The following is a 13,146-nucleotide window of genomic DNA, read 5'->3' as shown; positions in this document are numbered from 1 at the left end:
ACAACCTGGCATGGCTCAGCTGTGATCAATCACATCCTTTTGCAAGATAACAGCTGAAGAGTTCAAGCAGGTGGGATACTGGAAGGCAATCCACCTCAACAGAACACACAGATAAATGATATTTACTTTTTCTTACCTGATATGCGTTGCCGGAAGGGACTCATACTGGCGAGAAAGGAAGAGCTCTCTGTGCTTCAACTGATGTTTCTGTTTATCAGTCAAATCAACCTCAATTGTAGTTTCAGACTCTTCTTCAACTTCTTCTGCAGAGAAGCAGAGCGTAGGTCGAAATTAACTCTGTTGCATAACACCATTACAGCCATTTCACTTGACATCCCCCCCCACCCCTTAGCAACGTTCCTTAGTATTTCAAAGAAAAGATGAGTTTAACAAGACTACAGTTGATGTAACTTGACAGAATATTAAGTATTTTGAATTCTATACCTTCTACTTAAACTCTTAAAAAAATTATGCTCCTCTCCTACTGTACTACACGTTGATGTCTTTCACGCAGCTGTAAGAACAATCCTGACAACATTACTCATTCTTTTTTCAACTTCTTTCATCTGTTCCGTATTTTTTTCTCTGGGGGTGACTCTTGCTTGCTGAACAGTTTTGGTTCAGATTTTCTGTTGCTGATACTGGTATTACTAAAACTTTTACAGAAGTCCTGGGGAAAACCATACTTTCTAGGAACAGAAATTTACTAAACAAAATTGCAGTCTAAGACTGCCAAATCCTAGTCTAAGAAAACTGAAAAAGCCTACTGCCTTCCGTTATGCTAACCTTATTAGATGCTGACAACAAATAGTAACACTTAAAATTATTTCTATTTTAAGCAAGACAGCACTATTTTAATCCAGAAGACAGCATGTATAACAGCAAATCATAAATTCCATAGTTCTTTTACAGTTAATATAACTATAAACTATCTTTTACAGTTAGTATAATCTGAAATTCTCTAGTATTACCTCGTGTATGATAAAACCAAGGAAATCATTCCCTTTTAAAAATTTAAACCAACTGGGAACATAAAGGAAGAAATAAAAGCAGATACTAGAAAGCATCGCATACAGAGTTAAAGAGCAACGTTCACAGTGGTTGTTAACATGTCATACGATGACAGGCTCTCCAAAATGGCTACCCTGGGGTCTCCATGGCTGAAATCCGCCTTCCCAGTGGATTCTTGGGACATGAGGAACTTGAATCTATACTTCCTCTAGCTTCCCAGAAAGGATAAAAAGTCTCCGTGAAAATTGTATGTAAAAAATACAGACACTTTAATAACCTCTCTAAGACGCGTCAATTTTCTACCTGCAAAATTATCCATCAGCTGCAAAACCAAGTGTACTTTATAAAATATGTCTCAGAAATTACATGATGAATCCTCAGCACTAGGTAGTATTTCTCATAACTAACTACAACAGATCACCCCATCCGCTCTTCCAACAATAATCATTTTTATGAACAACCAACACACTATCTCAAAACGAAGCCTGCCTGCATCCTCGTGGTAACCACCGTTCTCTCCAAATGCAACACTTTATTCTTTTTTTATAATCAAGCCTGTGTGTAGCTCACTCCACTTCTAATAGTTCTTTCCACAACAGATATAAAACAATACATACACTCCGATATAACCAACTTCTTCAAACCCAATTCCATCCACTTTAACTCTATCCTCCTGCAGACCCCCCCCAGCCCCCCTTCCTTGTTTTGGCATATTTTGTGGGAAAATACAATAGGAAAAACAAAAATGAAAACAAGACTTCCCCCAGTCTCACCTGAGGCCCCCCACCTCACCTGACACATGTACAGGTTCAAGTCAGACCACAACTCAGTTCAGAATTATTCTGGCATCAATAATACTAACAATAAATAAAGCTTAAAAAAATCTGCAGAAAGGCAAAGAACTTTTTGAATTAAGAAAGTAATTAAAGAAAAAAGTACAAATTAATATTAAAAAGTTCGTGTTTCAAGCAATTAATAGCTACAACAGCTTATTACAGTAAGTGACCATTACAAGCTACGTTTGTATTTCAAAGTTCAAGCATTACTATTTCTTCTTGAAGTACCACGACATGTCAGAGGTTGCTTTATTGGTTTTTTGTTTTTTAATAAATGCACTGCTGGTACTATTCTACAGGTCCAAAGTTCTCGGTTGGCTATTTATTTCCTCTCTCCTTCCTGAAAAACATCACAGCAAGGTAATCATGTGTTATAACCATCTGAAAAACAGCTGACAACACACAGTCCTTTAGAAAGCAATTTAGGCATCCAAAGACACGTGTCTGGGACCATTTTAGATTGACATATCCAAAACATCTGACTGCAGATATGGCACAAAACACAGGAGAATACGTACCATTTTGAAGTGGCTGCAGGGAGACAGAGACAATATTCCAGAGAGTTTAAAATGGCTTTAGACACCTAGACAGCTATCTTAATAGCTCCCTCAGAGTAAGAATATAAATTAAAAAAATAATTTTTTAAAAACCCCGAAATTTTACTCATATATTTATTGTACTAATCTTATGTAAGCCAAGAAAGTGTTGATCCAAGAGCCTGAATCCGAAATTTAATGTCTCTTACACACATCTATTAAAACACTCCAAACCTAGACATGAAACCATGTAACTTTTTCTGTTGTATTTTTAGAAATGAAACATACATGTTTTACTCAAGATGATCTGACAAGCTCAGCAAGTAGAACAAACCATGGCCAAACACAGAACAGTTCCACTCTTAACGCAATTTACCACCAGGATAATTTTACAATTTTCTTCCTCAGCATTGGAATACAAAAACAATGCTAACAGTAGTATTAGCATTTATAAATCGAAGTAATAGCTTGCCCCAGCAGTAACACAAACCTGTACCCAGAAAGGAAGCACTGGAAAGCATAAAGTGAGAAAATGAGAAAACTAAATTTGCTTGATGACAAATATAAATAGAAAACCAATTTGCTTGGTGGCAATACAAAGAATTCTGCATCTCAACAAACCTTTAGGTAGCTGCTTTCAAACCAGAGTTTTGCACAGATTAGGCCTTAACACCCACTAGAAGAAAAATGGTGAAGAACTTCCAGTACTTGCAGAGGTTTCTTCACCTCTTTGACTCAGATTAGCAACATATGTGAAGTTTAATTTGCCATCCAAGGAGAGGTTATTCCTGTCAAAAGAAGGGAAATGGAGGGTACCTACAGAAAGTCATGAAGTAGCACTAAGCTAAGCATATTTTCTACACTCAGGAAGAGAAATAAAGAAGCCATTGGCTCAGAGTGAGCAAATATTTTAATAGAGCAATATGGTGATGACATACACAGGCTTTATCATTGCAAGATTATAAAGAAAACAAAATTCAATTTAAAATTTTTCAGCTTAAAAATATGTTGAAAGTCTTAGGTATGACTACGAAGATGAATACAATCAGTTTTTGAAAATGACGCAATCCCTGTTAGGCCTTGAGCAAAGTTTAAGATAATGCTGGTTTGTAGTACTTTTCCTGGTTTATGAGAAATATTTCATTATTTAAAGGAAAAATCCTGGAGAGCAAAAGCAGACATCTCCAGTGAGCTTTTAAAAGCTTTAGGCCTATTTATTATACATGGGCTTTCTAATCAGCAATTGTAAATACTTACTTTGATCCTGCAAACCAGAGTGATTTGGTGATACTTTCAGCGGCAGCGCTGCAGACAGCTTTTCCCGTTTCCCTCTGACATAAGTAAGACTTAACTGACAAGCAAGCAATGAATACTGGGAAGAAACTGTAATTCTCACTCACTTTACATATGTGTTACTACTTTTAAAAATGCGATAAACTCTTTTTTTTCCCCTCTTCAATTTCATTTGTGGGATTCACTGGTAGAAAATGGTGGTGTTCTTAGTGAGCATACGAGACAACCGTCCATGCCACCTAGGCTTCATATACAGTGTCTTTGTTTATCGTTAAGTAATGAGATGACTCAAGCTTGCCACTAGGAAGAGCTGCTTGTTTTTACAACGGAAATAAAAATAAACTGAGGGAAAGTGTCTAGAAACACAATACACCCATTTAATATAAAGTGGTTTAAAAATAGCTAAAATAAATCCTGAAAGGCACTTAGAGGTTTAAATGAGACTCAAACCACTCTATGGTGAAACTAGCAAACAGCTAGCAAACAATTAAATTCCCTTTTAACAAATTACTCTTTCTTAACTAAGTCAAAATAACCCAACATGTGCTCCTCTCATCTACTGCAACAGAAAGTAAGAGACATTAGTTTAAACACTGAAGGCTGTCTTCAGGGAGAGGGAGTAAATCTTCAGTTTCAAAAGGAAGAATAAAGTTCTCCCTCTACTGTCACCAAACCGCTGACTGTTATTTTCAGCTAGAGGTTGGCTGGATCACAAAACCATGGAAACGCAGAGTAGTTCAGGGCTGAAAGGGGGCCTCCAGAGCTCTCTAATACAAACTCCTCCTCAAAGTAGACTCAGCTGTAAGGTCAGCCCAGGTTACTCAGTATTTTATTCAGTTGGGTCTCGAAAACCCCTGAGGGCCACATGACCTCTCCAGCAACACAACCATGGTGAAAAAGCTTTTCCTTATATCTAATCTGAATCGCTGTTTCAATTTAGTCACTGCAAAGAAACCAACTCCATCTTCTCTATAACCCCCACACAGGCACTGGGAATCCACCTCTTCCCCAAGCTAAACAGGATCAATTCCCACAGCCTCTGCTAGCAGGGCAAGTGCCCACATTGTGGCCTCTGCTGAACTTACTGCAATTTATCAGCAACTTTTCTGTATCAGGGGTCTAAAACTGGGTGCAGTACCTAGATGTGGTGCAACAAGTGCTGAATAATCAGGGGGGTAATTACTTGCCTTAATCTACTGGCTATGTGCCTGGTGATACAGTCCAGGATGCTGATGGCCAACTTTGCTGCCAGGGCCTCGCTGTCTGCCAGCATCCCCAGGGCCTTTCCTGCAGAGCTGCTGGCCCAAGCCCCTCTGTTCTCAGCCCATATCCCTGGCAGGGCTTTTCCTTCCCAGGTGCAAGATTTGGCATTTGTCCCTGTTGAGTATTTTCAGGTCCTTGATATCCCATTGCTCCTGCTTTCTAGGAATCCCTGGCTACCAGCCCTTCCCTCAAGCATATCACCTGGTCACTCCCCCCAGTGTGGTGTCACCTGTGAACATGATGGGAGCATACCACATCGCTGTTCCAGGTCACTGATAAAGACAGGTCCCCGTAGAGATCCCTGTGGGACTCCACACACAGTATGAATCCTTAACCACCACCCTCTGACTCAGACCATGCAATTGGTTTTTTTATTCACCTAATTGCCCCGTAACCCAGATCAATTCCGATTCCCTAGCCTGGTGCGCCTACCAAAAATGTTAGTGCTGGCACAAAGGAAAAAAGCAGGAATAAGTGACTTAAACTGGAAAGACGTGAAACCAAGAACCACTCCTTTCAACAGCAGCACGGACTGACGCTGAATTAAATGAGCAGTGCAACCAAAAACTGAGATGCGTTAACTTCCTACCTCTTAAACTTAATTGCTTCCAATTTTGAAACCATATCTCAGCTTAGCTGCATCCGGCTTATGCAAGCTTAAATGGAGAGATTTAAATCACTACCACAATTTCTGGAGTTACAGCAGTTTCACCAAGTTTGTTAAAACACCTTTAAAATTTTATTAGGTCAGTGTAAATTTCAGTTCAAAGAATGCCACTAAGCCTTACTGTCAGTACGGTTTCTAAACTTTTTTCCTTTCCTGTATATCTTTTTCTTCTATACTCGGCCCTATATACATCCCAGGTATTGCCAACATATTTAAAAACCTACAGATAAAAAGCCGAGAATGCTGAACAGCAGCAAGTTTACCCCACATCAAAGCAATGATGGCTGTGCGTAAGTCTCTTTCAAGCTTAGCTAGTTGTGGCAAAAACATCAAGTGTGCATTTGGCAGTTAGATGCTACAGCAGTAAGAATTATAAATATAGGTTTTTGAGGGAGAGGGAGTAAATCCATTTACTGCCAAAATGAGTACAAAAGAACATTAAGTCTAACCATCTGAACAACTCTATTCAGCCTGTGAATGAAGAACTCGCTTAGGTGAGCAGCTGGCCAATTTGCTCATCTGTGTGAGGCTTCCTGCCACACGTTGTGTTGTACTAACTTAGTTGTGATACTTAAGACCCTAGCGCTGTAGTAAAGCACTTTAATCAACTTTGTGAGCTAGACTATGCAACGGTTATACTGTCAATTTGACTGAGAAAGTGTTTACCAAAGCTGAATTAATCAGCTTTACTTGCACCATGTCTGTTAGTACAATGTTCAGATGGCTGTTCGAATATGTAACACCAATTTGGTATTTGCTGTTACTGTCAGACAGGATTAGAAATCTAAAGCACAATTTGTATGGATTATGAGTCATTTAGTTAGCATATTACTATCTAAAGTGTGAATCTGAGCAATTCTGCAGGTAGGAAAAAAAGACCGATAGTTGTGTTTACAAGGAACAGGTGTACTTTTAATTCCTATTGTACAGCACAAGGGGTTATCCAATTTTCTTACACAATTTTCCAGGTGATCCTCCCTCCCACACCACCTTGTAATTATTCTTCTAAAGGAGGTCACAAACCAAAAAGAATTATACTGCACAACCATTAAGAACTAATATGCCACACCTACTCTCCAATAATAGAAATTAATTCTAAAATCATGCAAAAGGGTGTTTTTGAGTAATTCCAAGTAGCATGTTACAATAGTAACAATTCCCAGGATGACAGTCAGTTATAAGCAACTGGGTAACTATCTCATGTTTATCGCAGGCCTGCAGCAAAAATATTTAATGAAAACTACCACAGTTTTCATCACCAGAAACTCCGCCTTCCAAAACTTGATGGGTGGGTTTTTTGGATAACTGGTTTTGGAGATTTCTGAGAGCAAGGAACTCATGGGTGGAAGGCAGGGAAGGATTACCTTCATAAGTAGTATGAATCACGATGTGCTACATTAATAAATATATCTTAATAAATTAAATGTGACATGAATAAATACAAGAGTAAGCACACTAGTTTTTTAATCCTATCATTCAGCACTGGAAGCTAACTTATGACAACACTACAGAACAGAAGGATCCCACAGAAGCATGAAAATAATGACACGCAGGCAATGATGAAAGAGCTGGCAATTCTGTTATCATAAATCTGAAGTAGATTTTTCCCCTCTCTCCCTCTTACCTGGTTTCTGTCTCACCTATTCAAATGCAAACTCTTCCAAACGAGAAAATACCCCGTTACAGGGCTCAAAATGTGTTTGGTCATGTGTACACCTGTCTGAACTGTAGCAACCTGTTGCAGCATGTGTGGAGCAACAGTCCTGCACAGTGTTTCTTTAAGCAGCTCGTTAGTAGCAGCGAGCAGTAGACTCAAAATTGTGCCATGGACACAGCTATTTCCAATATGATGAATATTTTCAAGGTCCAATTACTGGTATCCACCTCATCAGATGAATCAGAAACCAATTAGTAACTTTTCGAAAATGTACATGAGTTTAGAGCTGTGGTGGGAAAGAAAGTGGGAAGTTTTATTCTAACCTCAAATCCTGGCTGGCAGACCACCCTACAGAGCATGGGAATCTGACACTGCCTAAAAAATCATTTTTTAGATCTATCATCTGGCTCAAGAAATACAAAGGCTACCTGCAACAATTGCCATGTAACCTGCATGAATAATTATTAGACCTGATTTTGAGTAAAAGGGAGATCAGTAGCTTCCATTTTCATGAAACTGATGCTATTAACAACTTTTCCCATCACTTGGATTTTCATCATTTCCATACAGACCTCCTGCTCATAGTATCTTGTTAAAACACGATGGTCTTTCCTTTAGAATAGAAAATAGGTGTGCCTGATGCAGTGAGTTAACAAGTTGCGTAGTTGCCTCTCCTTAATAAAATGCATTATAAATATTAAAAAAAAAAGTCATGTAGAAAACTAAGAACACCAAAAATCTCTTAAGTTTTCTGTAAGAACCCAGAGTCCACTTTTAAGATCTACACAGGCATTTTCTTTCACCGCACGACAACGATAACCACAGAGCTTCAGAGATCTGAACTGCTTTCTAACATACAATTCACATCCTCAATAGCAGAACAGCTTTTAAAAATTTGTTGGCAGAGACGAAAAGGCACAGATTGTACAAGCACCCTCCTACCCCTACTCAGAATGGCATATGATTCTGCTTATAAAATACAAATTATTTATCTTCTACAGTCTCTCCTTCCAGAAGGCTGAACTTTGATTGATTTTTTGCAGGGAGGAAAGAAGTAGTAGGAAAAAAAAAAGGAAGAAAAGGATTTGTATATCCTGTTCTTGAATAAACTTAACCAAGACACATTAAAACTCTACGTGAAGGATTTTAACATGAGAAGAATGTTATCCAAGACAATGTCTGCTCAATGCCAGCAAGGTAAGAAAGCTTTTCTGTTTATAGACCTCACGAAACAAGCAGGAAGAGGGGTTCACTCACTCTGAAGGTCTACTTAAGACTTAAAAGTTCATTTTTTTCCATCTTCAGCTATGCTAGAGATTTATCTTACAGGGTGTATTACATCCTTAATGCATATACAGAGATCTTAAGATTCTAATTAATGAGAACTATACATATGAAATGAGAAAGTATAAAGACATACGAATACAGGTATTACTCGAAATTATTAAAGTCTCTTAATTTATTAATTCTGATGCTGGTGGGGAAAAAACAAGCAGAACAGCGTAAGAATAAACATCACACTATTAACTATTCAAATCTTTAATACATATGCCATTTTTGCCATTTTTCTTTAAATAAATGGAAATAAAGGTCAAGTAAACCAAGTACTCTCAGTACTTTCTTTCATAGACAACACATTCAAATACCATGTTTGTTACAGTATGATGTAAAATATCAGAAAATCATCATTTGCTCACTTCATACATATTGAATATTCATTATTCTGATCCTGGCTTTTTTTCCTCTTATTAAGAAAAAAATTAACAACAGGAAAAGAAAGGGAGGAGCAGTATGAAAGTACACGAAGCTAGTCACCCTTTCAAGGCAAAAAGAAATATAAAAGCTGTCCATGTATCAAAGCCCTTTTTCTTGTATGATACTTGGCAACTGAGTCCTTGGCCCATTGAGGCCTCACTGAATAATAGCATCAGGATTTCACTCCTGACGGCAGCATCAATCAAATGATCTGCCCTAAAGGAACCGTCACATAGCAAAGGGCCACAGTACCCCATAGGACTAGGTTACAGGTCACTGACCCTGCCAACACTAAGGATTTCTGCACTGGTTTAAGCCAAAACAAGGCTGCACTTTTAATACAGGAAACTGAAACACGACTCTCTTCAGCGTTGCGTATCACTGTCACAATCTTTCACAGAAACAAGAACAGACAAATGAAAATTGAAGTCTATCAGTCAGCATATCAAAAATGGGAAGACTGCTAATTTAGTCGTGCTGGGTTTTGATAGATGCTTAACCTGTTGCACAAGTAGAAAAGGCACACGCACCTACATAACCCCTGGATGTATGCAGATAGAGCGCTCTATGCACAGCCCAGCAACTACGTAATCTGCACGGTGAAGGCATCTTACATACCATGAGAAATCTGCAAAGAAGTTTTAGATTCAGACAGTGGGTGACAGTCAAAATGAACTAGTTAGCTCCCCAAAGTCTTTTAGGAATTTGGTAATGTAGAACAGGCTTTTACCGAAGAAAAAAATTGCACTTTTACCACTCGGACTTGTTTTGCTCATGGGAGTGATATATTCTACGTTAGTATAAAGTGTCTCTCTGCAAGGATCCTTGCAGAAGTACTTGTGTAGCACATCAAAATCAGAATTAAAGCAGATTCGCACTACAAATCTTCCCTTGCTCAGAGTTATAAACAGTAGCTGAGGTGAAAAACAAAGTATTGATCAAACCGACAAATCACATCGCTGAAGAGCACAGCCATTCCAGCCACCCACTGTGATAATCCATGTGGTTTGGGGCATGTCAAACTCAATACATATGGTAACTTTGAGCCCATATCCCGTTATTTGTGCAGCCTACATTTAACAAAGAGTTTACAGACAAACCACGGAAGTCCTTTAGTTATTAATCTGATCTGATACTTCTACCTTTTCCATAATACCTCACGCCATATACACTCAGCACTGCATGAATCAGCTTGGGTAGGAAGCACTACATTCGTTCTCACAGAGTGCTTTGCCCAAGCTAATAAACTCCATCTTTGTCATCGTGTGTGAAGTTACTGGCATGCATAAGTATTAATTACAGTGGACAACTGCAGACTTCATTCCACTGCATGATATAGACATTCAAGAATTATTGCTAGTAAGCCCTTAAATCATCAGGCCTGATTCCCGATTCATACATTTAACTGCCACTGCACGATGGGAAAAAAAGTCTTTCTACATTAATAGTGAGTTTACATCATTCAGATTTGTAGGCAATATAAACTACTGATTCAATTAGACTATCAGAGAACTCTTTGAAGATGTAAAATGCATCTCTAATTGGAGCTTTACAGATACAGATAATCTAGCAATGTTTTTGTAGTCTAAAATTTATGCCTCGGGTGCTTTGGTACAGTGCACTGGGAAGAAACTGGGAACAGTCACTTAAATTATGAGCCAAGAAAAAAAGAAAAGTAGAACCATCTCAGATTATGGCAACCTAGGAGGTGTGAAATATCCTATTTATTGTCATGACACAAAAAATTATGATCAATAACATCAATTTAAATGTTACTAGTATTTTTGAGATCATCGAGAAAACAGTGTAGGATCATTGGCCTGCACAATTAACAAACGTAAGGAGGCAAGAAAGTTAGCAGCTGAGAGATGACAGTTATGTGTTTTCCACAAATCAAAAGAAACACAGAACAAATAGTATGGCAATACTGATGCATATATTTAAACTTTACCATGGGGACATTAATGCTAAGAAACACAGGGAAACAGAGAACACACAACGCTTTGGCAGTTTTCTGTGAACACTGTCTCCTTCCAACAATTCAAAATGTGAAGAATTTATTTTGAGTAGAGCTCAAAAAAGTGCCACCTTTTGTAGCCCACCGGCTCCCTCCCTACTGAGGAAACATACTAAATAAATAATTCCAGTAATTAAGCGATAAAAATAAGAAGCTGAATTTCAGATACCTATTAAACAGCTTCAAGTATAAAAATGAACTGATATTTCGCAGCTTTCCACTCTCCACAGCAAGTTCACGAAGTCAATCCAGATTTTGGTTTTAGTTTGTTTTTACATTCACAGAGATTGGCAGCAATGCGATCAAGCCTTTTAAATTAAATGTTCAGAAAATAAGGTTTTTGAATTTAAAAAAATCTAGGTATGGCTGCCCAAAATTATAAATCTACTCTTAAGAGGTCAAAAGATGAAACTAGCAGTTACTAGCTAGTATGCTAGTTCATGCAAAAATTCAGAGGCAGTTACACAAACTAACTGCATAGCGTGGACAATGTTTTTATATGTGCAAAATTCTACATACCCAAACCACATATACTCAGGTGAAAAAAGTGCATTTATGCAAGTTTTCCACCAGGGCTAAGAACTCCTAAACTTATGAAATTAGTTGCACATCCATTCATTCCTTTAAGAGAAGATCATTAACATTCACAATCTAACAAGACATTCTGCACCAAAGATAGTCTGAATGGCCACAACAGTTAATAATCCCACAATATACTTAGAGATGACAGTAAACTTGTTAATGAGACAATATATACAATTAACTCCTAATGCTAAAATGTCATTCACAGAAAAAAAACTCAGATATGGCCAAAAGCAAAAAGCTCCTCATTACTCTTTATTGCTTTTACTGTTGAGAAAAAAAAATAATTTACAAGTATGCAGTTCTTGCACAAAAATCAAATGAACAGAACACATAATTTACGAGACTACCCAAAGTGCCCTTGAAAAGGATAATTGGGAGCCTTGAGACAAGTTTCTCCTTGGTGACAAGGCTGTAATTTTGGATAAGGCTTGCTCTATTTCAGCAACTTCTGAATTCCTCCCCCCCCCCCCCAAATAAATTACATCTGAAGGCATTCTCTTGTGTAAATGTTCCCCTGTCTCAGGAGATCAAAAAGGCCATCTCTTCCTCACAAAAAAAGCCAACCCTACTCCTCAAGCTCATTTTCAGTGAAAGTGATAGTTACAGTAATATAAAAATACTTCAGCATAAAAGCTACTCTGCCACTGATTAAAGAATTTGTTATCTGTATCATCCTTAAATGCTCCTCCTAGGGTGTGTTTCACCCACATCATAGACTTCAGGATCCCCAGGAGCAACACAACCTACTTGAATTTGCTAGTGTTTAGTTTATGTGTATCTATTATTGACTGTAAATAAGTCAACATGCAAAATTCCAGTCTCAAGCAAAACAGACATTGGAACTCATTCTAAACTTTCCTGGCTTATTATATTTGGTTTTGTCTCTTTTCACCATCCCATCTTCAAAGCAAACCCTATGATCTTCTAAATCAATGATCTCCTGAAAAGAGGGCAGATATGTGAGGTCAAAAATAATTTTCTCCTAATTCTTGGGTATTCACCAAGGGAACGGGGGATGTGGGTGGAGAGAGATGAGAGGGCCAGAGACACTAAGCTGCAAACTAACACTAGTTTATATTTACAGAAGCCTTGAGATTAGGAAGGTAGTATCTCACTGAACCAGTTACACAAGTATGCTCGCCCATCCCTTGGGCATAACTAGCAGCCAAGCCTTCTTCTTCCTTACAAATGCTCCAAGAGATTCTCCTGTCTTTGATTCCCAGCTCTGCCTTTCCACTCTTTAGCTCCTTCCCCTCCCATCTAACATCCAGAAAAATGGTATCCTTCATCACAGAGTAATATCAACAGATCTGTTTTCTTAACAGCAAGCAGGAAAGAGACCTTCTCACCCACTGCAATTAAAAAAAGAAATGTAACTTTACAGAAAACCTTATGAAAGCATCATGGTTTCGAGATAACTTTTTTTTTTAGCAGCTGGTATAGAGCTACATTTTGGATTTGGGATGAGAACTACTTTTGATAGCGCACTGGTATTTTTGGTTGTTGCTAAGCTCTCAAGGCCTTTT

At 38.1% G+C, this 13,146-nt stretch overlaps 1 protein-coding gene across 8 annotated transcripts in view; it reads right to left on the bottom strand.

Moving 5' to 3' along the window:
* The window catches only part of MTA3 (metastasis associated 1 family member 3), a 157,091-nt gene that overhangs the window by 114,930 nt on the left and 29,015 nt on the right, over window positions 1–13,146 (bottom strand). For all 8 annotated transcript variants that reach the window (XM_074579559.1, XM_074579560.1, XM_074579564.1 and 5 more), the window contains one exon: window positions 137–263. In XM_074579559.1, coding sequence (XP_074435660.1) covers window positions 137–263 — 127 coding nt within the window. The remainder of the gene's footprint in view (window positions 1–136; window positions 264–13,146) is intronic.

This window comes from Larus michahellis, chromosome 3 (genome assembly GCF_964199755.1).
Source record: "Larus michahellis chromosome 3, bLarMic1.1, whole genome shotgun sequence".
NCBI classification, from domain to species: Eukaryota; Metazoa; Chordata; class Aves; order Charadriiformes; family Laridae; genus Larus; species Larus michahellis.
Note: the sequence above shows the minus strand (reverse complement) of the source record. Positions and strands in the feature narration are given on the sequence as shown.